Here is a 27,180-nt window from a genome sequence, read left to right as displayed (position 1 = left end):
CAAACCCAAACAAAAACCAAACCAACACAGAAGGGGAAGGGAAAAAGCAGCAGCACAGGACAGAACCAGCACTATTTCCAACAGTGGTAATACTTTCATCTAAGATGAAGCAAGATGTGTTTGTCAAGTGAAAAAGGATATCAAAATTTTAATAATTAAAAGGCATTTATGATTATTAATTTTATTTTCATAGCAGGTTCCCAGGATCTAGCTGAAAGAGAATAAATTTGGTCCACCTTCAACAGTTGGATGTCTTTAAAAATAATTAACACTTTTCAGTGGGCAAAACTTTAATAACAACACCATAAAACAGTTATACAAAAATCATGTACATATTTTGACAGTTCTAAATAATACATGTATATATATATATATATATATATACTTTATTTTACTTTGTGGAAAAGTAACTTTTGACAGTTTTAGATTGTGACTGGCTGTAGCTGAAAAAAACCCAACTTATACTCCAAGAGGGCAGTTGGAAGTTGGACAGTCCATCAGATTTGTACCAAGGAACGTATTGTATGGCTAAGCCAGTAAAGCTGTTCAAGAGATGATGATTGGAAAGTACACCTGATGTAGTGCCCTGCATGGTACTGCTTTGACCAGGAGGAACAAGGAAGTGCGGACAGAAGAAACCTGTTTTTTCTTTCAGGGCAGTGGAAATCAAGCTACAAAACATGAGCCAAAAGCTGCAAAGTACTTGTGCCTGGAATATTTAATTGCCTGTGGTGGCTACTGGAACCATGAGTTTAACAGGAAGAATTTAAAAACCAACTAGAAAAAAACCACCCCTTTCATTTCAACAGCATACCATATTATCATTGACCAGATTACAAAATTCAAAAGAGCTAAATACTTGGGAGTTTGGAAAGGGGCTGGGGAAGGGGACAATGAAGGGGAGGAAAAATATATTTAAAAAAAAAATTCTAGCTCCAAATGAATCTTACAATCTCAAAAAACCCAGACATTGCAATGACAATTGAAGTACCTGTTTGCCTTGGCTTAGAAACACCATTGAGATATTTCAGATGACACTGGTTAAAAAGTGACAGAAGCCTTCTGCTTCAAATTACAATATTTTTTTTATTAAGAAAAAAGTGAAATACTCAAACTGGACCACTAGGATTAAGATGCTATTAAAATACAACCACAACGGTCAATAAAATGAAGTAATTTCTTTATGTAGTTGTAAAGAGAGGCTCTTTTAAGTATGTAAATGAACAGGTAGATGTACTTCCACAACACAGGAGTCCTTCCAATTGCTTAACCCTACCAGCCAACTGCTGATACAGCAGAAATTCTGTTTTACAGTTTTGTATCAGAATCTCTACAGGTATTCCTCTCTATGCTTCTTCTGGAGTTTGAGAGATAACAGGTTTGAGTGGGTTTTTTGGTTTTTGATTTGTTTTTAATTTACGGGCATATGATAGTTAATGAACACACATGAGTAGACACAAGAGAAGTGTATAGATATCGCAGTTTTAAAAGGCATGTTTTTCCTGTTTGTCATACAATCAACATTCTTTTCTGAAGTCTTGCTTCTCCTGCCCCATGTTACATTCTCCACTATGATTTGCTATTCAGTCATGCAGACTTCAAACACCGATCCGTAGTTCAGCATTAGGAAATTCCTGAGTCAGGTTTATTCATCGTTATCTGTAAAAAGCAGAAGAGGGGGAGAGACAGGGTGAAAAGGAAAGACATGCACACAAGTGAAGCTGGGGTTACAAAAACTAGAAACCACAATTTCCTAAGCAATAATACAAGAATTAGCACTAAGTCAGTCACCAGTGAGGTGACTGTTACCAAAACTGCCTTGAAAGTGCTATGTGTACAAATACTGACCAATATGTCATCTTCACTGGATGAGTGAATTTCAGAGATGTTCATCCCAAGTTGCCTGCTTCAGTCAGAACGATCCTCTTAGGAAACAGCCTACCATTTGTATGCCAACAGCAAAGTGTCATTTAAGCCTTTTAGTACTAGTTTTAAAATATCCTTAAGGTGAAGTGGTAAGGAAAAGAAACTGGTAACACTATTGTTACCATTTTCTTCTTGTTCTACATTACCAGTCCTTCGGACACTTGAAAAATGCACTACTGCAATGTATCTTTCAAATTCTGTCACTAAATCAACACATTGTGGTTGAAAATGTAATTTTTCAGGCACTTTTCTGTCATACTTCTGTAATACAGTATGTAAACAACCTGGTACTGGTTATACTTACTGAGTGGTTCTAAATTAGTAGCAAAGAAAAATTGGAAAAATGTAATTTGTATTAGATTTTTTTTTGTAAATTATCATTTTTAAAACTAGTTTTAAGACTTTTTTTCCTCCAAGCATTTATATATAAAAACCATAGAAAGCCATAATCTTATTTGACCCTTTATTCACTGCTATTGCAATGTATTTGTAAAAGAACTGAAAAGATGCAGAAAATAGACATTAGTTAACATTCATTAGAATATTTTTTAAAAATTGAAATGTATTAAATAGTGATTCATTGCACACAGTTCTAAAGCCAATATGTAATGCTTCTAATTTCTTTAAAAATAATTGAGATTTCAGATTTTGTTTTATTCCTCTCCAGTCAAGACCTTAATCGTAAGAAATCTAGAATTACACAACTGCGGTTATACTTTTGACATGAGATAAGAAAAAAACAAAGATATTTCTCTTCAACAGTGGTTTGTGTGGTATTTCACAAAGTGACTCAGAGATCTAGAAACTATCCGTCTGCCTAGTAACCTGTGCTAAGCTCAGCAGGGCTCCAAAGCAACATAAATTCTCTTCATGCATTACTGAGCCACCCGAAAACTAAGAAGGATCGTGCCTCCGTATCAAGTTCTTCTGAAAAATGACAATTATAAAGAGCCACATGAAATTTTTTTCAGAAAAGTAGTGATGCTGCAACCCATTAGAGTTTTGTAAAGAACAATATTAATTTAGATTAAAAATTATTAATTCTCAAGAAAACATTGCTTCTAATTCTGAAAGTTTTATTCTAGATTTCCATCTTCCCAATCTGCATAACTGCTTGACAGAATCTAAATAGTTATACTACACCTTTCATAAGGCATCTACTGTTACAGTTGACGGTATATGTACGTACTGTTAAATCCAAGTGGTCAGCATCCCTAATCAAAGTTTGTAACTCTCTTTGCAGGAATAAAAACACTCTTTGTGAAAATATTCTATCAATGTAGCCAATCAATATAACAAAGCACAGATGTGTTTTAGCAGTACATTAGAATCTATTGTATATAACCAAGAAAAAACTAAGACAAGACTTTACTGTCAGGACACAGTGAGATCACCTTCTTGGTAGGCTCCGTCTGCCATCACCAGGTGAAGTATTTTGGCATACAGGTGTTTGTGCTCGTTTCCAAGAATAGTTTGAACTATGGTGGAACAAATATCGATATTTTCATCTTCATCTTCATGTATAGCCTGGGAGAAAGGACAATCCATGTAGCCAAAATTAAAACTGGTATAGAATTAAATAGTTCAAATTTATTAAATGCAATTCCTGGTTAAACCTGAAGACTTCCTCTTCTTTAAATCCACTGGTATGGCATTTTCTGTGTATTTTAGTGTGTTGAAACAGAATAAAAGACTAAAGAAATAAGTATTGATGCTAGTCACACAATGCAATTAGCTACTGGCACAGTAAACAGCCCTAGGTACATTTATCTTGTTTCTTAAATTATTTTCCGCTTGAGGTTATTCCACAAACCTTTATTTTCTCATAAACTTCAATGAATTTATCAAAGCCTATTTCCTGCTCCAGGTTATATCTCAACTCTTCCAAATGGCTGAAGATACTATCACATTCTTCGCATTCACTGGCAATCTCACCATCACTATTATCTGTAAGGAAAGAAAACAACAGTAAAAACAACTCAGTTTTCCTACATTCTTAATGTAGTTTCTGTGTCCCTGAACTTCATATTCACACAGACCTCTAAATGCAATGAAAGCAGGTAAGCTCAGGACCAGTAGATGATGTTGGCAGATGTTCTGAACAACCTGCAAGGAAACAGGAACAGTCCCTTTCTTAACAGCAAATAAATTCTGAATCCCAAATGGGAAGCATCTAGCTATCTCCTCTAAAGGCCCACTCTGATAGCTAGCCATAAGGGTATTCACACCAAAAGAAAACCCCATATGGTCTTAGAGCAGACTTTGATTTATCAAAGCAATATTAGTAGCTCAAGTTCCATGTAACCATTTCACATATTCCTGAGGTGGAACTAATGCAGGGTTCAGTGGCTGTCCCACTCCAGGGAAAAGAGCTTTACCTTAATGAAGCAGCTGTCTTCTGTCTGAAAATAAGGGCATGCCTATTAAGAATCAGTTATCTAACTTCTGCACTGAGATGCATCTTTGTTCCATGGAGCAAGTCTAGAAAACTCACTGCTAATTTAGCTAAAGTTCTTCATTCTTCTATGAGTGCATCTCCTTTGTGCTGCAAATTTACTATGCCAATTGGTGCAATAAGATATGACAGAAATCAAGATGATTTTGCCTATAGTGTACAGAAACCTTACAAATAGGTTTGTACTAGTCAAATATTAGGTAAGTTTAACAAAAAAAGGGTCTATTTAAAAATACAAGATAGAATCCCTATGTGAAATCCTATTATAAAATGCAAACTGCTTTTGCCCAAGAAAAACACTTCCTTAAAGTAAGCATTCAAATTATGAAATAAGTTAGATCCAGGGAAAAAATACACAAGTTTTTAGATTTCAGAGCTTATCAAATCTGTAAGAAAATATACAGTATTGCCTGGTAGGTGACAGACTTGGTGAGTTAGTATAAAAACTCTACACCTTTCAATTCCTACATATGACTAGTGTCAGGTATAATCCTGACCAAATCATATCCCTGATTCAAGTATCAACAATAAATTATAATGGAAATAAGAAGAAAAGTCGTATATAGGTTAAAGAGCCACTAGATGACTTCTAATCCTGTATTTAACTTCCAGATCTTGAACAGATTTGGTTTCAAGTTCTGTCTGTTTCCCTGAGTTTTGAAGGCCTTCCTCCTACCCCCGAAAATGAAACCTGCAATTCTTATGAAATATAATGAATCTAGAAGGTGGGACACTGACACCAAATACAACAACACTTGCACCAACAACAGAATCACAGGAACAGAGAGTATTATATGTTTTCAGTGTATAACATCAGCACTATCAAATATGAAAGAAGATGGTATTACGCAAGTTTATTTTCCATAACATACTTATTGGAATATATTATATAAACAATATTTTACAGGAATATTCACCAATTTTCAACTTGTTTAAAATTTTCTTCAATAAAGCAAAATTACACAAAAGCTATGGTTTAGATTAGTTATTGATTGTATACATATTTTCCTACCTATCTTTCTAAAAGCACTTAATTTTACTGCAGTAGTAAAATACTTATGTTTCAACCAGAATTTAAAAAGCAGGACTGAGGCTTCAGGACACCACTGTGTGTAGCTAACGCAAAATGCTAAAAGCAATAATATATTTTTCTGTCTCGTTTTTAGTTTCACAGTATCACAGTATGTTTGGGATTGGAAGGGACCTCAAAAGATCATCTAGTCCAATCCCCCTGCTGGAGCAGGAACGCCTAGGTGAGGTCGCACAGAAACATGTCCAGGCGGGTTTTGAATGTCTCCAGAGAAGGAGACTCCACAACCCCCCTGGGCAGCCTGTTCCAGTGCTCTGTCACCCTCACTGAGAAGTTTTTTTCTCAAATTTAAGCGGAACCTCTTGTGTTCCAGCTTGATCCCATTACCCCTTGTCCTATCATTGTTTGCCACCGAGAAGAGCCTGGCTCCATCCTCATGGCACTCACCCTTTATATATTTGTAAACATTAATAAGGTCCCCCCTTAGTCTCCTCTTCTCCAAACTAAAGAGACACAGCTCCCTCAGCCTTTCTTCATAAGGGAGGTGCTCCACTCCCTTAATCATCTTCGTTGCCCTACGCTGGACCCTCTCCAGCAGTTCCCTGTCCTTCTGGAACTGAGGGGCCCAGAACTGGACACAATACTCCAGATGGGGTCTCACCAGGGCGGAGTAGAGGGGAAGGAGAACCTCTCTTGATCTACTAGCCACTCCCCTTCTAATACACCCCAGGATGCCATTGGCCTTCCTGGCCACAAGGGCACAGTGCTGGCTCATGGTCATCCTGTTGTCCACCAGGACCCCCAGGTCCCTTTCCCCTACACTGCTCTCTAATATGTAATTTCCCAACCTATACTGGAACCTGGGGTTGTTCCTGCCCAGATGCAGGACTCTACACTTTCCCTTGTTAAATTTCATCAGGTTATTCCCCGCCCAACTCTCCAGCCTGTCCAGGTCCCGCTGGATGGCAGCGCAGCCTTCTGGCGTGTCAGCCACTCCTCCCAGCTCAGTGTCATCAGCAAACCTGCTGATAGTGCACTCAATTCCCTCGTCCAAATCGTTAATGAATATATTGAATAATATTGGCCCCAGTACTGACCCCTGAGGCACTCCACTAGATAGTTTGACTGCATTAATAGCTATTTTGGACCAAGAACAAGGTTGATAACTTCATGTTCATTTTGACTGCTTGTTAAATTACTAAATTGTAATGTAAGCTGGATCCCAGATATTCCAGTCATGTCAATTGCTATTTCTTTTTCCCCTCTTACGTTGCAGTCATGAATTATTCAAAACATATGATGTGCAGATAGTCTTTCATCTTCCTTGAAAACAAATTTTAGGCAATTAGAGAAAAATTGACTTATAATAACTGTTGAATATACAACCAACATTTAATTTGCAACATTCAATGTTGATTAGATGTTGACCTTAACATTTAGGAAGTCTACATATTATATGACTTTTTTAAACTTCTGTACAAAAACTATTAATTAGAGCTTTATTTCATTGTAAGCATACAATGAAAAAACATTTTTCTGTGTTCAAATTGTTAACATGAATAAATAACTTGTAAAACATATAACAGAAATTATACCTGACTGCCATTCTTCATTAAGTGCACTTTCACTACTGGGGTTATTTTCATCTCCTTCATCCGGCTCTGTACCATTTGTGATGCACTCGATGACATTTGCCTTTAAAGTAGACTCCTCCTCTTCACTGAATTCCTCAGTAGGCTGCTCTCTAAGCAGTTGTTCCATTGAGGCCTGGAGTTCCTGCAGATCCGTATCTGCCTCCCCAAACATACTAAAAGAAAGTGATATAGAGGTTACATAATTAATGCCTTACAAAACAAACCCTGTCAGAAGAGCTGATTTCTTTTGTTGAGCCAACAAACTGGAAAGTCAGTGTAAGTGGAGGAAAAGATGAGAGAAATATTTGTGTCCTCAGTCCAATGTGATTACAGCACTAATACCACTATGCTGTGCAAGACACAGGGAACAAAGATGAGCTAAATGGATATTAGACTGCTTTGTAGAAAGATGATGACAGGTCCTCTGTTTGACTTTATTAGTAAGACAATTTCAAAATCTTTCTATTAGTGCAGTATTATAGAACCCCAGAATCCCACTTAGTGTGAAATAGTTACTGAAACTCAGGGAGTTAATGGTAAGCTTTTCCTTTTCTATCTCACCCTTCTAAGAGATTGTAGACTGAGAGAGATCTGGGAAGAGTTCTCTTTTACACAGCTCAAATAAGTGATGCCCAGAGATGAAGAAAGGTAAAGACCAGGTAGTGATCAACCTGAATTGGCGTGGCACAACTGATGGGTAAGGAAAGGGAAAGCGATCTGCACAGATTTATTTTTTCAAGAATAGAACAGGAAGAATTTGATTTCATTCCACAGGGGAGCACTTGCTTGTCCAAAACAGAACACAACCAATAAGGCAAAAGCATCAAGAGAGCTGTGTAGAAGTAACAGGGTAGGATCTGAGTCATTTTTCAGGGCCATTTCTACATACATGTGGGACAATAATTTAAAAACAAAATCCAAAATGTCCATTAGGAAGACAGATTACTTTAGTTAATGGCAACAGAAATTGGTACTACGGGCCAACAGTACACATACATATCTTGAAAACTGAGGTGAGGGAAGAAGGGATGATTCTAAGTAATGGAGCAGAGAAAAATGTTTTGTTTTGTTTTTATAAACAAGGAAGGGAGCTGGCATAGGAATACCAAAGATGATTATATAGTCAAACCAGGAACAAGTGATTTTTGTAGTAACATTCTAGATACAGGGGTATGAGTTAAGCTCATTTTTAATCAAGGCTAGGGGAAAATATGTTTAATTATTTAGTCCTAAAACAGCATGAAACAAAAGCTGAATATTCTCATAAGTGTTATTTAAGACACAATCTGATAAAAAAATAGGCATGGTTTGGATACAAAGACATAAAAAGCTTCAGTTATAGCAGCAGGAAATATAATAATATTGTTCAATGGGGCTTAAATGAAAAAAAAAAAAATCAGGATGAGAAAAAAAAAGACAATTAATAGCTTCATTTTCAAGTCCCTGGATTTGAACCAACATATTTATACACTACAAGGAAATGCTGGAAATAAATGAAAACTCAAATCCAGATAAAAATGTGTCTGAAGCAAAAATAGATCACAATCTCATCAGAATAGATACATCAGATTATTTTATCCCTGCAGACTATCCAGGCTGCAGGGAACATTCAAGAGCCAGGGTCAGAATTTTAAGCTGGAAGAATTTGAGGGACTTGAAGGACATCCCAGTACAACAGCAGAGGAGACAGATGAGCAAGATTCCCAGAGAACATGAAGAAAAGAAATAGTCAAGAAATCTTTATTTCTAGAGAAGTGGTAGCCATCGACTTTGATCTGCTTCAGTGGAATGCAAGGTGCAGAAGCCAGATAGAGTAGCATCTTGGATGAGACTTGGAAAGGAATTTCAGACAGCTGCTGTAAGCAGTACATCCCATTAGCTTCTCTGGAAGAATACTTGAAGTAAATGAAGATTCAATACAGTATTTTTAAAATTTGGGTAAAAACCTCATGCTGGTATACCATGTAACTGTTAACATCTAACCAAAAATATTATTGATCTAAGATGCCTGTTGAAATACTCAATAAACTTGATATACTCACGTATCCTCAGAATCAGAGGGTCCTTCTTTGGCTTGCTCATCTTCCGTATCATCTATTTCAAGATTATGTTGATGCTGCACATCTGCTACACTGGGAACATCGACTAAAGTTCTACAGAGTTTGTAAAGATCCGGAAGAGAACATGTTCTCAGCATCTGCAAAGGTAAGAGAAAGTCTGTTTGCTAACACTGCTAAAGACAGTCTGAGCTTACAAAATACTTCAAAATGAGATTATTTTTTTTTTTTGTCCTTTCTCATTTGAGGGTCAATTTCAAAATAACGATGTGTCCAGCACAGATACGCTAATTGCTGCAAGTCGGACGTCTTGAATTTTGCCTCTCAGCTAAAAGGAAAGCATTCCTTCTGCCTTCACAGTTACAGTGATTGAAAAGCTCTAAGAACGTCAACTGACATACAGATTCCCATTTCTGCAGATTTGTTTGTAACCTTAATGGCTATCTAAAGAAAAGGAATGTTGCAGTAGATAAATTATATATACATATATATATATATATGCAATTGTTTACAATGTATGTCTGTCAATCACTTTTAAGATGACACTTTATTACTCCTCTAGGTCGGTTACTGTAAATAGTTACTTTTGTTTATAGTATATTTCAAGGCAGTTCCATAGTATTAGAAAGAAGTTCAAATTACAACTGTAATTTGTGGCAACAGAAATAAAGCAACACGGAAACAAAACAGCTATTTGCTCAGTGATCCACCAGATCACTTAAGAAGTCTAAGAACCCCCCAAAATTACTAAGTATTCATCATAGTGTTAATAAAACAAAATCTCATATGCACTAAGAAGTTTTACCAATAAGCCTCACCTGCCTTCAGCATAGCTCTGAATACATGCATGTTCAGTGTTTGCTCCTAATGAAACCCACTCAACTCTAATGAAAAAATAGTTTGTACCAGCACAGTGTATTCATATACATGCTCAAGTATCAAACCTCTGTCAGCACATGGCCAGAATATTACTGCCATCAAAGGAGTACCCACTCTTTTTGACCACTACTACCAAAGTAAAGGAACAATTAGAAGACTGACTTTACCCTGTCACTTGAAAGATTCCAGGTATTTAAAAAATGCTTCTTTTCCTGTTAGCCTACTTCTGTTAGCATACAGAGCTACCTACAGGCTGGACACTACGTCTGCCCTGCTCCCTGCTAAAGGTTTTCTTAGTTTCTGAGGAAGAGCTGCAGCAGACATATATTTGAAAAATTCCAGAAAATTACATTTGCAGGTACTGCAAAGAAGTACTGAAATTACTCTTGTTGCAACCAAATGAGGAAAAGGAACATCTGTTGCTTTTCTTCAAGTTCTCTGCTATTATGTAGAGCTCATCTGGTACTGCATTAAGCATTAACAATTCTGTTACAAACACAGCCAAAACACATGCCAAATAGGAAGTAACAAGGGACATACTGAAGCGGTTGACAATGGTACGCTGAAGAACTTAATTATAAAACATTAATCTGTAAATCTGATAAGGGTACAAAGAATGTTCATCTGTCATCCAGCTGCAGATAACTTTCCTACTTTATGAAGCTGTTTAACAACAGACTAACTCTTGAGGAATCAAAATTAGAGTCATTAATCCATTATGATGATCAGAGGACTGGAGCACTTCTATGAAGCCAGGCTGAAAGATCTGGGGTTGTTCAGCCTGAAGAAGAGGAGGCTCCAGGGAGACCTTACAGCAGCCTTCCAGAGCCTAAGGAGAGCCTAGAAAAAAGCTGGAGAGGGACTTCTTAGAAGGTCGTGTAGTGATAAGAGGTAGTGGCTTTAAACTGAAAAAGGGTAGATTTAGGTTGGATATGAGGAATAAATTCTTCACCATGAGGGGGGTGAGACACTGGAACAGGCTGCCCAGAGAAGCTGTTGGATGCCCCATCCCTGGAAGTGTTCAAGGCCAGGCTGAATGGGGCTTTGAGCAACCTGGTCTAGTGGAAACTGACTCTGCCCACAGCAGGGGGTTGGAACTAGATGATCTTTAAGGTCTCTTCCAAACCAAACCATGACTGAATGCAACACAGGTGTGCAAGTTTCCAGAGACCCCTTGTCACCACTGTTTCTCAAAAGCCAGTTCTTTTACGTACTTTGCATTTGAAAACCCAGGGAAGTATTTCACATCATTTAAAAAAGTCTGTTTCACCTATCAGTTCCATAACTATTCTTGAAGTATTTTAAATTAATATCAAAACCACATTTCACCACCCTGTGCTCATTTCACAGACCATGAGCTGCCACTCAACCTTCTGTAGCTGATGAGGAAACACCTTCAAGAAAGCAGTTAGTTCCACTGACCCTTTTTCAGTTTTCTGCTTCATAGCCTTTGCTAATCTATTCGGTGTTTATGATGGCAAGGTAGCAATAAGTCTGAAAAACTGTACAAAAGGGAGAAAGCAGATATCGGAAGTCAGGAATTTCCTCTTGAACTCCCTCAGTTGTATCTCAGAAGTGGTGGCATTCCTGCATGAGCACTTGGACACAGAATGCTGAATGGTGAAACCAAAGACTCTCAATGCTGCATGAGTCCTGCTGACAGAATGAACACAGGACACAGTCCTACTGCAGGGCAGACATGGTAAGACAAATACAAACACGTGCTGAAACAGTTATGCCATCTGTTCTGGCCTCATTCAGCCTCAATAAGAAAATAAGAATAATATTACTATAGAAAAACAAGTATTCTTTTTCAGTTTTTTAAACTTGCCTTTGGGTCATTCGCATCAAAAAGCCCTGTAGAAAGTCCAATCAACAATGAACTTTTGCCTTTACTTTTTGCTGGCGATATGGAACGTGAACGAGGTACAAAAGGCTCCTCCTGTGAAGACTGAGCTGACAGAATCGGTGAGGCTGTTGGTACAGCTGTGGGCTGTATTACCCTCTGGAATAAGGGTTCAGGTTGCAGAGAGTCACTGGAACAAGTTTCTGATGTGGTAAAAGAGAGTCTGTTACAAATCTAAATAGATTAAAAACCCCAAGCTCTTAAGCAAAAGGCAACTAAAGTGAGTAAAACTAACTCATTTCTGTTGTACAATAAAAAACAGAAATAATACAGTCATTTTTATTATTTTAGAAAATACATTATAACATTAAATTGGCACATTTTAACTTTCTGAGAATATACAGTCCTCAGCTATAGCCTGTTCTGTTCTCATGCCTTCTAGTTTCTCATTAACCAGTCCATGCCTGAAGTTATGGTGTCATCCCTTTTCATCTGTTGCTTTTCACCTTATACTAGATTTCTGCAAAGCTACATCAACATAATTCACCCAAACACAGGAAAAAAAAAGTTTGCTTAAGCCACCCATAGATAGATGCAAGAGTTTCACCAATGGTACTTGACAGTATTGCCAATGTATTTTCTATTCTACTGTAAAATATGCAGACCTTCTGAAGTTACTTCAAAGACCTCCAAGAGCAAGCAATTTTTCTATGCAATACAAACAAAAGATAATTAGCAGCTGCCTAAAATATTTAAGCCAAGCTGCAGCTCAAAATTAATTTGAGATGTCTATAAACAAAGCAAGTTATTAAGTAAAATAATCAGATTTCATAAAATTTAAAACTGTAGTTTTAAAAGGTCATAACACTTAGAAACTTTCAAGTATCAGTGTGGGCCACTGCACCGTTTATCTACACATACTCTGGCTTTGATGTTACAGGTTTTTTTCCCAAGCGGCAAAAATAACATCCACAATTTCTCTTTGTAATCCATCAAAAATTTGCTTTTTTGAAGTATGAACTAAAAAAAGAAACCAAAACCAAAAAAACCTGCTCTTCTGGAATTGGTGAAAAACTGAAAACGGATGGATCAAATATTCCATACTGCCAGCTACAATAAACAAAACACGAGACCTCAACTGACCTTCTGGAGCTTCCTTTTGTGGCTGCACCTTGTCAGGCACTAGTTTCTGAGAAGCTGCCTCATTTCTTCTGTCATGTTGTGCCCTTTATAAAATACCATATCCAAGGGAAACACCATGTAAAGAGAGTCATTAATCTACTGAAGAAGTCACCAAGTGCAATAAAATTAACATGGCAGACAAGACATAAAGCTGTAGCTAAGCTTAACATATTAGCTGATATATCTAAATCCTACTCAGTTAAAGGCAGTTGTTTGAACAGGAAAGAGAAGGCTAAAAGAAACAGAGTACTTACTCATCCTCCTTCTCTTTTACCCATACTTCATTAACAGTGATGGGAAATTTCTTACTCTGGTGCTTTTTATCTTCTTCTGTTTCTTGCAACATCTCTGTTTCCAAATCATCAAGCTCTAAAATTAATAAAGTCGTACACCCCATTAAAAATTAATCCCAACCAAACAAAAAGACAGGAGAGACTGCACATTTTAAGATGACATTTAAATCCTTCAGCTTTAATAACTTTCTGCATTTTGTAGAGACAACTGAAGTTTTGTAACCCCAGAGCTAAAGGTTTGCTTCTGATACAAGAAAAGCATCTTAAAGCTCCAACGAACTATGTGTTCTGAAAACCTCCGTAGCATTCATTCCCCTAGACATCAGCAGAGTGCTGGTATCACCTAGGGGAAAAGATTCCATCACAATTGATGGGGAGAAACAAACAGAAAACCCGACAACAACAAAATTGAAGCATTTTACAATTCCACTGGTATTCTAGAGAGTTTTCTATAAGCACACAAAGAAGGTTTCCAGAAATGTCCAACATAGGCTAGTGAATCAAATTACAGCAGGGGGATACCTAACGTGGGCCTACCTAAAAGGCATTAATAAAAAACTGCTCATTACTTACGGGAAGATATAAAAGCATAAAGGATCAGTACTTGCCTCATCAAATTGGAAAACAGATTGTAGTTATTAATGAAATTACCTACCATTCAGCATAATAGGTTTGCTCTGCACCTGGGTAGGTCCAGCTCTTTGAGATTCTTCTGGTATAGTCATGTCAGACACTGTGACACCAACTGGTACTGAAGACTGAGCTTCAACAGGAGGAAAAGCTTCTTGTTCCTTCTCCTGTTTTACAATTAAGGACTGGTGACCTCCTTCAACAAGTTCTGCAGCACCTAGCACAAAAATTATTTTACTGTTTAAGCAGTGCTTTGACACAGTTTGATAATAAACTACAAAGTGACTACAAAGTAAGTTGAGAATTTTTGTTTTGTTAAAAGAAAACAAAATGAAAAAGTTTGCAAGCTTTCATTATAACTTACAAAGAGAAAATTAGAAGTATTAAAACTTGAATTTTACTCACTACATTATCATGAGTACAAGTTTATACTTGGAATAAACATAAGTCCTTTGGTCCTCGGAAAGGATAAAAAGTGGGAGCTGACCAGAAAATAATATCCACTGATACAGTAAGTCACACGATAACAAGAATGTTATAGGAATTATCTAATGCAGAAGTCAGTTGATGACATCCTTTTAAAAGAGACTTGTTTCCATCAGTAAGAAAAGTTCAAGACACCAACAAAATGAAGATGCTTCCCTTTCACCACATCCTTCTTAATTTCTTACCACTTCACCAAGTTAGAAATATTTTGGTGTCTTCCAGAATCTGCTTGTGCTGACATTTAGAACTGAGGGAACACCCCACCCAGAAATGGAAAACAAGAGTGAGGGTAAAATATGCTTTTATGACTTCAAAATTATTCTCGATAGACAAACTGGTAATCTGACACTTTCTACACTCGCAGTGCAGATAATTAGCAGCTGTGCTTACCATTTATTACATCTAGTTCCTCAAGTAAGTCGGTTTGCAGCTGCAACTCTGCTTCTCCTAGGATCTTCAGGACAGAATCAGTAGGGCTTTTGCCCCAGACTTTCCTGTGGGGTTCACCAATATCTAACTTAAGTACTTCTCCCAGAGTTTGACCTGTTGAGACACAAACACGATATAGAAATATTCAGAAATTAGAAACTTTTATTCACTTTCTATATAATAAACAAAGAAACAACCTCTACAAACCTAAAAACTACAAAGCCAGAACTCATGTCACCTCCCCCCAAGTCAGACAGCCTGAAGACTGTGATCGAAAGTCTAGAGTTTTTCTTCTGCCAATTCCATTGAATAACAGAAGTTATCCAATGTCAGTTAATGTCTGCAACTTAATAGCAGCAGGAGATCTTTCAGTAATTTAGGAACGCCAAAATAAAACAGTATGAGAAATGTTTAAAACTAGCATGATGATGGTCTTGACTTTACCAGAAATGGTAAACTATAAACTCTCTTGTCCTGCTACTCTTTTACATTTGTTTCTGTTATTTCTCCCTCCAAGGAAAACAGAGGATACAAAGCAACAAAGGAAAACAGAGCAAAAGAAGTTTCTTGATCTTCTAACATTTCAGCTGTGTAAAACTACTGTGCTGTGAAGGAAGTATTTCACATTCTCACTGATTATTTATTTCTACAGTGAAAGAGACCCTTAATAACACACACTGAAACCAGGAAAAAGGTCTGCCACCTGAAAGACCAGAGAAGGCAGACTGAAAATTTGAAGACAGGCTTGACATAAAAAGAAAACAGGAAAAAACCAATCCAAACCCAAAAAACTAAGAAGGACACAACAAAAGTAACAGATACAAATTGAGAAAACCCTCAGTTTTTAATGTCCTAATAATAATACAAAATTATATTAAAGTTAAATAAGAAACTTTAATCTATCTTAAGTACTTTTACTCTTTCTGTTAAATAAGTGCCTATTTAAAAGACACTTAAAAAGAAAGCTCAAAGAAAGTAGCCATGCATTTATTTAGGTAACTATTTGTTGAAATTAGGAAATTATTTGTTGAATCTCCTGCATGCCATTTAATTACTCAGCCTGTGCCTTATTCCTTATCCAAAGGAATACACAACCACCTGTTTTTCAGAAGCAGATGACACACAACTGACAACAAAATAGTAATAAGAAAGAGTACTGGCTTTATAAAACCAGACACTACGTATGGTAAACTGATTTAGTCCTGTCATGGTGACAAAACCAAAAAAAAATAAAAGTACTTACGATCTGTTCCAGAGAGAGAATCTTCCATTGATAGCTGAGTTAAAGGAACTACCAACTCCGATGGCTCAGGTTCCCATTTTTTGCGATCTCCTAGAAGTGCATGGTCACCTTCTTTTTGTTCCTTACCAGCTTCAGACCCAGCTGATTCAGAGGTATTTTTACACTCCTTTTTTCCTTTCTCATCTTCTTGAGCTTTAAGATTTTGATTTAATCTTCTCAGTATTTCTCGTTTATTCTGAAATAAGGGGCAACACGTATCACTTAAATAGTACCTTTCTTAAAATGAGAACTATATCAAATGGAATACGATTTGACATACTTGAATTGCAAAATCTGCCTTTTTGATTTCTTCCTCAGCTTCCTGGATAGCCATTACATTTTCATCCTTTAAGTCCAAGAAGCATGAAATAAAATGTAAAAGAATGTCAGAAAAATATAATCTTGAGAATATTAATAGACATAATAGGGAAAAATCACATCTAAAACCTTTTCATTGACAACTGCAGATAGACTGAGACAGAATGTATATTTCTGTTTTTATGGGACTTCTCAAAGACAGAATTTCAAGGGCAGCTTCAATCTTTGGGCCATTCACTATCTGAAAGTGGTGAGCAAATTAATCAGACTCAGTTTAAGCAAATATGTGAAAGTTCAGAGCATGAAACACGTAGAGATAAAGCAACATATGACCTCTACAGCAAGATGTCATCAAATTCCAATGCTAGAAATGAGTAATTCTATAAGAGAACAGAAAAGTGGCAGGGACAGAGTCAAGGAACACTTGTAAAGAAAAGCAGAAGCAAGAAGCGACAACTTCAGTGATATGTACAACAGTCAAACTAAAAATTGAAGGCAAAAATGTAGAACTTATAATCCTTGTGTACAAGGCTTGTCTTCTGCAGTTGCTCTGTGTGCTAATTTGTAGCCAGGTATAGTCACCATCTTGCACTACTGTAAGACAAACTATCCACATGGAAAAAATACTCTAATGATTTAAGTATTTGCCAAAACATGATTTGTTTATTTCTCCAGCTGTCAACTGACATCTTTCAGCATATTTCATTTTACATACACTATTTAGCACTAATATTCCTATAGTCACAGCCTTCAGTGTTGCATACAGCACGCTACACTGAAATCTAGAAATAGCTTAGGTAAAACCACAAAAGCTAGCATTCAAATTAACACATACTGTGTTAAGAACTCAAATTACACAAACATTCACTAGTATGCTCCATTTCACAATTATTAGTTAAATCAAATGGTGGTACTTGAGGTAAATGTGTAAGCATTTACAATATCAGGACCCGATATAACAGAAAATAGAAATTAGGAAGCCTCTTATAATGTTTTAGACAACATTATCAGATTCAAGTCCCTTAAACTTTATATTTTGTTATATTCAGTACATACTTTCAAACTCACTGAAAACAAGAATTAATATAAAATAGTCTTCTTATTCAAAATTTATTTTCTCACACCAGGTTACAAATTCCCTAATTCTCCTTTTCACAAGGCTTATGAAAATGCTGATATCTTCTTCCACTAATCATGACTGCTTTGATAAAAATTGAAATTGCAGCTTAAGGTTCATCATACGCCATTTTGTTAAAAACTGACTGATTTTGAGTTTCGGTGTACGGATGTGTTTCAACAGCTTCCAAGTTTTGGTTTCTTTATACATGTTTTTTTCCTTTCCCTAGTCAGAAACAAGTATCCTTAACAATTTTTTTCCCTACCTAATCTACACATTCTTCTAAAAATTATTTTTCAAATCAGTATGTTTTTTCCCATTTATTTTACCCTCTTAGCAGAAGTACCTACCACACCCACTTCCTTCAAAGCAGAAGTCATTGAGATGACTGGTGTACTGGGCTTCACTGGAAGTTGTGGCTTAGGAAGAGCTGCTCCAAGCTCCTGTAGTCCATGCACAGGACTGTGTTCTGTAGCTCCCACATGAAAAGGCACATTAGGACTCTTTACCCCTTTCGCTATCAGCTGTAGAGATTCAATTAAAAAAAAAAATTCAACAAATTAACTTCAAGACTTTGCACATGAAACACAGTATTATCAAATAGGCTCATGTAAATATTAGAAAAGGACAATAATGCCACACATTTTTATACAAAAGAAAACTGCCAACCGTACATGTGAACTATTTCCTGTTTATCAGCTTCACAACATCCCGCTTTTTGTAGTGATATATATTACTAGTTGGACTTGTCACTCCATAGCATGCAGAAGCAAAAGAAGATTAAGTACACTTTGGTAAGTTACAGATCAGCAATAAAATACTCAAGGTAATCCTAGTGATTCTTAGGTTTGATGTTCTTAAATTCTTGAACCAAATTCTTCATTTAAGTATACCTAAGATTAGGTTACTAATGAGGGAATTCTGACTCACAGATGCTCTCCTCAGTTTCAGAACATAAACTAATTATCTAAACTTGAAAAAAAAACCAAAATCACACAATGAGATTTTAACTATACAAAGATATGGCACTACATACTTGGACTGTATGTAACAGATTTATTTTCTTACATGTTCTTCCCAGGCTCTTTTCTCTCTTTCATATGCTTCCTTTCTCTTTCGCTCTAACTGTTCTTTCAGAACTGCAGCTCGGGCATTTGCTTGGGCCTGTAGTAAACAAACAAGCAAAAAAAGGCCAACTTAAAATAATGTAAAGCATTAGTACCTAATTCCATGGAACATTTTAAAAAGAAACATTCTTGGATTACCTCATCTTCCTTCCTCTCACTTACTACTGTATAGACTATGAAGGGAGGACTCCACTGATAATCGAGATCACCACACAACAACAGATCTTCTATGTTGAAAATAATGGCAACTCAAAATTTAATTACAGCTCTTGATTTGCACAGTTATATTTTCACTGTACATAGTAATCTTAAACAGAGTAATGTAAAATTAGAATGTCTACTTCAAATTAGTTTTGAAGCCTAAATGCATTAATTATAAAGCTTAAACTGAACATGTAATGTTTTACATACTCACTCAACATAAACACAAAAAGCTTCAGTTGCTGTTTCACCCCTAGTTTTAAGGTTAGGCATAAGGTTAGCTTGGTTTTACATTGGCTCTTTGAATATGATGGGGGAAAAAAAAGCAGAGAACTGAGCAATACTTGCTATATATCATATGGTAGACACAGTTATTGACAAAAGAACTCCACAGGGAATAAAGTTCCAACCGAATGCTGGATTTCTGCAATCACATTTGCTTTAAATGTACTTCACCACAGGGGTATATTGCCCACTTTCCAATCCATACGTAGCCCATGTCAGCACATGTAAGGAGTCTTGCCTTCTTTTATTCTTTTAACTAAAATAAAGTTGTTGCTATTTAAGGTACATCTTCCTTTCCCCTTTAGTTTTTAAGGGTTACCTTAGTTATACCAAATTGCCTAAAGAACTAAAGCTAACCTAGAGGAAAATCTCAGAGATAGTAAAAATCCTTCATTTGCTATGTTATGTCACAACACATTTGAAAATTACTGAGATAAATCAGTTGAACAGAGTTGCTACCTCAGTACAGTTAAAGTAGAAAACTCTTGTGCTGGATGTATGAACAAATTCTTGATAGCCAAATGAAACGTAAGAAACTTCGTGAGATATGAAGCAAATCTGAAAACAGGAAGTTCCATCTCCTCCCTCCCCACAATTACCTTCTGCGCTTCTATCTTTTTGCGTTTCAGTTCTGCTTCCTCACTTGATTCTTGTCCATCAGAACTGGCAGCATCATTCTGCAAAGCAAGAGTCCTCAAAGAATTATTATATAATTAATTCATGCATTGAAAAGCTGAGCAATCTAAGTGACTACTCAGACAATTTAGACAAACTCTGGACCATATTTACTACACGGATTGCCTCTCAAATGCAACTTTTTGAAACAAATAAATGGGTTGCTTCCAAGGGTGCCTTGGATTATTCAACAATAAGAAGTGCTTGTTCTGAATCTACTATCTACTGTTGTATTATGAGAAGATTTTGAAAAGTGATGTTTAAAAAAATGTATTGATTAAATTGAGCTCATGCCAGGAATTTCTAACTTTAATACACATCTACAGAATGTATGAAAAGAATTGCTTCATATGTATTCTGTGTGAGCATTGTTGAAAAGTGAATTCGGAGAAGTTCCTAACTAAAAGCAAACAAATGCAGACATGCTAGTGCTTGAGAAATGTATATGTCAAATTCAGATGTAACCTTATGTTGTCTTGTTTTTAAAAAACTGTTAGTTCACAGGCACTGAAGCTGCACCCCCACCACTGAAACAAACAAACATATTTTGCATATTCTGGAAAAAGAGACAGAAGTACACTAAGTGTGGAACAGAATTAAATGTCAAAAATATATGTCTCTATATACAACTGCCTATGACAAAAGTCTTCCTGCAGGGATAAAAGAATACATCTCACAGCCAACTTCCATAAATATTTAAGATTTTTCAAACCAACCTTTTCTCCACGAAGTTTTGCTCTAATCTGCTGACGTTCATTAAAGTTTTGTAGTCGGATCTGTCTTAATCTAGCCAAATATTCCTGAGGCAAAGAAAGGAAATAAGCTTCAGCTATAAGGAAACCATCTCCGATATTGTTAACTTAAAATACGTAAGATTCCACAAAAAAATAAGATGGGTGAGCCCCCTCACCCCCACTGTTGCTGTCACCATATTTGCATTTACTAATCTGCAGGAAAACCCTCACCTAATGAAAATAAAGAAAACTGCAATGTATGTTTCCTAGTATTAAGCTTTCACTACAGTTCACATCACTGAAGGCTTAGGAATCGTTACCTTTATCACAACAGGATTAAGATACAGAGAGTCATATCTACATGTATGCACATTCAAGAACCTCTCTGAAACAGACTGATATAGACAATAATTTTGATGATTTAAAAAAACAACAAGAACAAACCAAACAAAAAAAAACCACCACAACAAAAAAACACAACACACCACACACCAAAAAACAACCAACACACCCAAACTCTTTATACAATAAATTATTTCTTAAGAATTTACAGTCCTTTTATTTTGTTACACAGATGGACCATGCAGGGAATTAGGCACAGTCAAGGTCAGCGCTATTTGTGCAATGAGCAAAGTGGTAAACATGCGGCAAGCGTACCTCTTCCTCCTTGTTTCTGGATTTCCTTCCTCTTGCAGAAATGGACCTGCCTCCATAGATATCTGCCATGTTTTGCAGTGTACCCTGTTTGCCATTTAATGGTATCAAATTTAAGGTGGCTGGGGCAGTAAAATTATCTGCTTTATCTAATAATTGTTCACTTACAAGAAACCAAATCCATCAATAATCTGCAGTTGTTCTGGAATTAATCAATAACCCCTTTTCCCTTACACTAAACATATGACAGTAGTAACTAAAAATCCAGAGTAGCTAAAGAGGGAATATAGTTGCCTACTCCCTGTAATTCTGATTTTCTCCTGCTATGTTAGAAAGCCTAAATTCTGATGGGCATGAATTTTTCTGCATCTGGTTTATACACAAATTGTGGCACAGAATTGGCATTTCTGCCATTGTTGAGCCAAGCCTAAAGTAAAAGTAGAACCTTAGTATGTTCTTAGATTAGGCTTTTCCACAATTATGACTTTTTAAAAATATACTACAAGTTGCAAACTCAAAAACCTAATAAAATACTTCGATATACATATTACTTCAAGCAAGCTATGTTAAATGCCTAGTATGTGTGCATTTATAGGGTATAGCCTTGGTTAGTGTGATTTACTCTGAATCCAAAAGGATTCAACATTTAAGGCAGTCTGATACAAAATAATGCAGAGATCATCTCACTCCAAGTTTCCTGCTTGAATTAAAATCCAAATTATTTCAATTATTTTGTTCATGATATACCATAAGCCTCTGCTGAACAGGCTAAAACTATCTTGCTTTGTTAACTCAACATACGATTATAGACAGTAAGCATACATGTAATAGTTACATGGACCTTCTGCCTTATAAAATACCGAGGCTTTAGATTTCTCTAGTGTGAGTGTAGAGAACCATCGGTAAGTAAGTACCCCAGTTAAGCTCTTCATAGGGATGACTGAATCCAAATAGTCTGGCTAAATGCTCTCTCAGATTGAGGAAAAAAAAAGCATCAATAACTCAAGGAAAATAGCAAATTTCTGCACTTCTGCAGTTTAGTGACTGGGGGATCAGAAAACAAATTAAAGGAACCATTCTGTGGATAAGAAGTAGCATACATTCATAGAGACTCCACAAATTCTGGTTTCAGCTTAAGCATTAAGCCCTACAAAACGGAAAGAAATATTTTCATATTTACCTTTTCAGAAAACACTTGGGTTTATTTTTATCTTTTTTATGCCTGTTCCTGAGTTTTACAACAGCTGACACTATTCAAGTCATCTCATTGTTCTTCATTCTAGCATTCAAGTTTGTTTAGGTATTTTCAAACTGATGGAGATTTATACCTCTGTTCTTAAACAAGAAAGAAACTGGAAGCAAGATTTTTGAGAACTGATTTTCTTTCTGTAGATCATTATCTTTTACTCATCTGCCTACATTAAAGTTATCAAAGACCAGGACTCGAAGTTTTGCAAAGCCACACAACTGTAGTGAAGTAGCAAATTAGGTCAGCAGCTGTCTCAAACAAGAAATGACTGAACGGATCAACTGAACTACTGAGTCAAACTTCAGACTGTCACTTGAAAATTAAAATTGACAGCAGCTACATTTAACAGAAGCTGGGTAAATTAGTGTGAATCATTTGACTTACAACTATTTATATGACAAAGAGATGCATATTAGTTGATGATTCCTACTGATTTTCATCATGGTCTGGACAATAGTCCTGTCCCTATAAAAGAACGACAGTCAGCTAGTCAAATTATTTTCCTGCATGAGTAGAAGGATGCTGCCGAGAACTTCTGCTGTCAAAGGTAAATGATAATACATGAAATTGGAGCCTTGGCTTCGAGTTATAAGTCCTAAACACCTGGAAGTTACTTTTACAACTGTTAAGTAACCTCCCTGTTTTATTATGGCAGCCAGTTAAAACTGTCAGGCTCGGTTGAATACATTAGATAAACCTGAGAAACATTAACCTGAATAGTTGGGTATCATGCATCAATCGATATCACATATTTATATTAATGACAACAAAGTCAAGAACAAAACAGAAGCAGGTACTACTAAGGACTTGTCTAAGAAGCAGCAGTCTTAACTAGAATTTTTACTTTTTTTTGAAACTATTTACTGGTCTTGGAGGTTTTAAAAAACAGAACCATATTTTTAAAGTGGAAGATTTATCATTTAAAACATATATACTAATGTAAGGATACTTTGCCACCAAAGCAGTGAGTCAAAGTATCTAATAATGGCTTACTGTGTACTGTAAGTGAAATAATCCCAGAAACAAAGACCTGGCTGTACAACATGATGTGATATTCAGCTATAACTCAGGTGATGCTTCTATAAATCTGCAGCTGGTCTTGTCTTACTGCAGTGCCAGCACAGTCAGTTTAATTTCAGCACCTGACAGTGATTTTGTGACTTGGTTGTATACAAATAGTGTGGAGAAGCATTCAAAAAGCAAAACCCTCCGCATCACAAATACACATAGTTCAACACACAAAGTCCTAGTGCAAATAAGTAATTTCAAAGATATCTTTACTGCAAAACAAACTTCCTAAAGGAATACTGAATTTAGAACTGCAACACAAAGGACATATTGTGACACTGTCCACTAGTTAACCTCTACAGAGTAAAGGGTTTTGAAACATCAGCCTTGACAGAGATAGATGTCTTTATAATACCTTCTCAGTAAGCAGAATGTGTTTTTGTAAAACACACTACTGCATCTGATCATTAGCTGTATCAGTTTAACCAAACTTCATTTTAGTTGCAAGCTACTGAATAATACATACAGTTTAATTTTAACCATATCTTTAAAGCTATGAACAGGAAAAAAGGTAAATGACTGTTCCAAAATTCACTGTATCGAGTTAGACACATGCAAAAAAATATACTTTCCTTCATTAATAAATGTATAGTCATGAGAAGTGTATTGCAAAATTCTGTTAGATTTTAATAAAACCAAGAACAGAATGCAAAAAACTTACCTACACCCTTTTTTTAATACTTAAGGAAAATATTTAGCCAGCATTTCATGGTAATGATACTACTTTAAAGATTCATAAAGCGCGCTGAAACAGTAATATACATAGGAAGACCAGATTCCATACCATGTGTCCCTCAGCTCGAGCTTTGTTTTCCATGGCTTCTCTCTTTCGTTGCCAGAATTCTTCCACTTGCTTTGCTCTATCTGCAGCTATCCATCCTTTTTGCCTGAGTAATTGCAATACATCGCAAGATGAAAGTCTCCAAAATATGACACTCAAAAACCCCCCACTGCATTTATTCTATTCTAACTAGGACACATACAAAAAGAAGTAACTTTATAGGAACAAAGCATCTTCAAAATACACCTTACATTAGCCAAAATACAAGTAAGACTTCCATAAAATGGAAGAAAATAGGCTCAACTAAGCTAAAAGAACAATTAAAAAAGAAAAACCCAGACCAAACCACTACATTGTCCTTCCAGATCCTGGTCATCGAGACAAAAATGAATGTCAAAACACAATCTTAGTGCATTGATGTCTGAAAATGTCTCAGCTTGTTTCATTATTGTTGTCATTTGTGAAAAAGAGGACTCCTTCAACATTTCCTTTCAGAGATGAGTAAGAACTCATCACGTGAGCCACTCAGGAAGGTCAGTACTGCGGCAGTCTTTCAAGACTGACCTACGCTTGGAGTAATAGCTTCTACCACTTAGATAATTGGTATTCTCAGTGTTCTGGCAACAACTTTTGTTTTTTTTTTTTTTTTTCTTTTTTAAATGGATTGTGAAGGAATTTTCCTACCTTAGAATTAGCCAGAGCAAGATATTTTTCACATTGTCCACCCCAGATCAGAGACCTGCTTGGGTAGACAAGGTAGCTGTGTTCAAGTTACCCCAACTGAGCATCTAGCAAGTCTCCTAGTACATATACATGATCATTGGCCTCAAGCTGCACCACAGAAGGTTCAGATTGGATATTAGGAAAACTTTCTTAATGGAAAGGGTTTTGAAGCACTGGAACAGGCTGCCCAGGGAAGTGCCTTAGTCACTGTCCCTGGAGGTGTTTAAGAGACATGTAGGTGAAACTCTTAGGGACATGGTTTAGTGCCAGAGTTAAGTTATGGTTGGACTTGATGATCTAGACAGTCTCTTCCAACCTAAAAATTCTTCCATTCTACAATTTAGTAGAGGAGCCAGTTTCTGACAAATTGTTTAAAAGTAGACTCAGAGGAAGCTTTCTATTAAAACAAGCAAACGAGACAAAACACAACACCCAACTGAGAAATAGTGTAAGATAGACTAACAAATGGCAGAATGATGAGGCAATCCGCTTGTCAAGGTTCCCCTACCCTCAGTTGACTGAGGAGTATTGGGTGTCCAGCAAGAGAACTTGGAACAAGCTGATAGCAATAACCCATCAAGCTGAGACAGTTAGAGACAGAACCATTTCGCAATATAGGAACTATTGCTAGTAAGTAATAAATGAATTAGCACACTTAATCAAACATCTTTGCAACTTGTTTTTTCTCTCCCCTCACCTCCCCCCCAAACAACAAGAAAACGAAATATTTCTATATGCTACAATTCATTATGAGGACGACAGAGATAAAATTACTTTGATACAATAAAACAAACACTGTAGCTAACACCAAACAACTTATAATCTTTGTATACAGATATTTGACCCACTAGGAGATTTTTACTGTAACAGTTCATTACATATGAACTTAATTGGTGGACAGTGAAATCTGTCCAGACCTGTGTCATACAGCTGAAGTTTAGTTTACAGTGTTGGAGGAGAGGTGCTTCCCAAACAAAAAAACCCCAAAGAACAAACAAACAAAAGCCAAAACAAACCAACCAAAACAAAGCTATTTGTCTGAAGCCAATTCACAGGAAAAACTTATTTCAATTACAGTTCATGAAAATAATTATGCCTACTCTAAAGCTGAGTGACTCATTTTGATAAAACATTTCTTCTTGGCTGTATTTCTGGTCAAGAGACAATTTTTAAAGATTGTTGATGTTGAATATACTTAGCTTTATGTTAGTTCTGGTAGTGTAATCCAAAACATTGTAACTTAAGGATTTCTCAGCTTCTTTAATTTATGCTCTAAATTACCTATGTTTAAGAAAGTTGTGACTATTTAAATGCTTCATTTGAGCTAAACATCCTGAACACTTACCTTTATATTTCCACTCTAGTTGAAAGAATACAGTGCAGGAGAGAAACACTGCTAGGCTAGTTATGATAATAAAATAGCTTCTAGATTATTAATGAAGTACAAATACTTACCACATTTTAAATGCTAAGAAAGAGAACCTCAGTTTATGGCTAAAGGTACTCCGGTTTATAAATAGAAGAAAAATCTCTAAATATTTTGAAACTACTACATAGTATTTTCAATGAGTTCTTCCAAGTTAATGTATTTAAGAAATATTGAATCAGTTTCTCTTCATTATCTCCATGTTGTTAATAATTTGCAGTCCTCCACTATAGTTGTTTTCAATTTTAACACATTTAAAACACTTTACCCAGATGTAGCCAAGTATCATTTAATATTGTCAATGTGCGAGGCAGTGTTTCCTAATCTAGGCAAGACTTGGGGATTGTGGCGCTTCATGCCAAGCACTGAGAATAAATAGAGGAGGATAGAAATACGCATCTACATCAGCTGGGAAAATACACCTTCCAGTACTGGGTTCTGCCAGGAAGAATTTAGCTCATAACAGCCCAAATTACTGTAAGAAAGATAAAATATATCTTGTAGCTTGCAAAATTGTAACAGTGTTATGTTATTGCTGCAAATTTTAAAATAGAAAAAAAAAAAAATCTACAGAGGCAAAATATATTATTAATACATTGAAACATAAAACTGAATAAAATTCGTTTAGAAGAACAAATGTTTTCTTTGGCCCCTTTCTTTTCCTGACATTAACTCCATTTATTTCTTCCTCCA

The 27,180-nt window shown here is 36.1% G+C and overlaps 1 protein-coding gene across 12 annotated transcripts in view; it reads right to left on the bottom strand.

Annotated features, from left to right (window-relative positions):
- Positions 1–272: 272 nt before the first annotated feature.
- The window catches only part of NEK1 (NIMA related kinase 1), a 46,745-nt gene continuing 19,837 nt past the window's right edge, over positions 273–27,180 (bottom strand). For 8 of the 12 annotated variants that reach the window (XM_021297354.2, XM_065061345.1, XM_065061348.1 and 5 more), the window contains 18 exons: positions 24,342–24,444; positions 21,244–21,327; positions 20,569–20,652; positions 19,777–19,854; positions 18,633–18,728; positions 17,915–18,088; positions 16,410–16,475; positions 16,091–16,325; positions 14,809–14,961; positions 13,958–14,149; positions 13,264–13,378; positions 12,971–13,053; positions 11,813–12,030; positions 9,088–9,242; positions 7,007–7,218; positions 3,740–3,873; positions 3,321–3,453; positions 273–1,659 (listed from right to left, as the gene is read on the bottom strand). In XM_021297354.2, coding sequence (XP_021153029.2) covers positions 1,646–1,659; positions 3,321–3,453; positions 3,740–3,873; positions 7,007–7,218; positions 9,088–9,242; positions 11,813–12,030; positions 12,971–13,053; positions 13,264–13,378; positions 13,958–14,149; positions 14,809–14,961; positions 16,091–16,325; positions 16,410–16,475; positions 17,915–18,088; positions 18,633–18,728; positions 19,777–19,854; positions 20,569–20,652; positions 21,244–21,327; positions 24,342–24,444 — 2,329 coding nt within the window. In that variant the 3' untranslated portion in view covers positions 273–1,645. The remainder of the gene's footprint in view (positions 1,660–3,320; positions 3,454–3,739; positions 3,874–7,006; positions 7,219–9,087; positions 9,243–11,812; positions 12,031–12,970; positions 13,054–13,263; positions 13,379–13,957; positions 14,150–14,808; positions 14,962–16,090; positions 16,326–16,409; positions 16,476–17,914; positions 18,089–18,632; positions 18,729–19,776; positions 19,855–20,568; positions 20,653–21,243; positions 21,328–24,341; positions 24,445–27,180) is intronic. The other 4 variants (XM_065061347.1, XM_065061352.1, XM_065061349.1 and 1 more) reach the window with 1 other exon arrangement.

Source organism: Columba livia, chromosome 4 (assembly GCF_036013475.1).
Source record: "Columba livia isolate bColLiv1 breed racing homer chromosome 4, bColLiv1.pat.W.v2, whole genome shotgun sequence".
NCBI classification, from domain to species: domain Eukaryota; kingdom Metazoa; phylum Chordata; class Aves; order Columbiformes; family Columbidae; genus Columba; species Columba livia.
The sequence above is the reverse complement of the archived record's forward strand: the minus strand, read 5'-3'. Positions and strand labels throughout refer to the sequence as shown.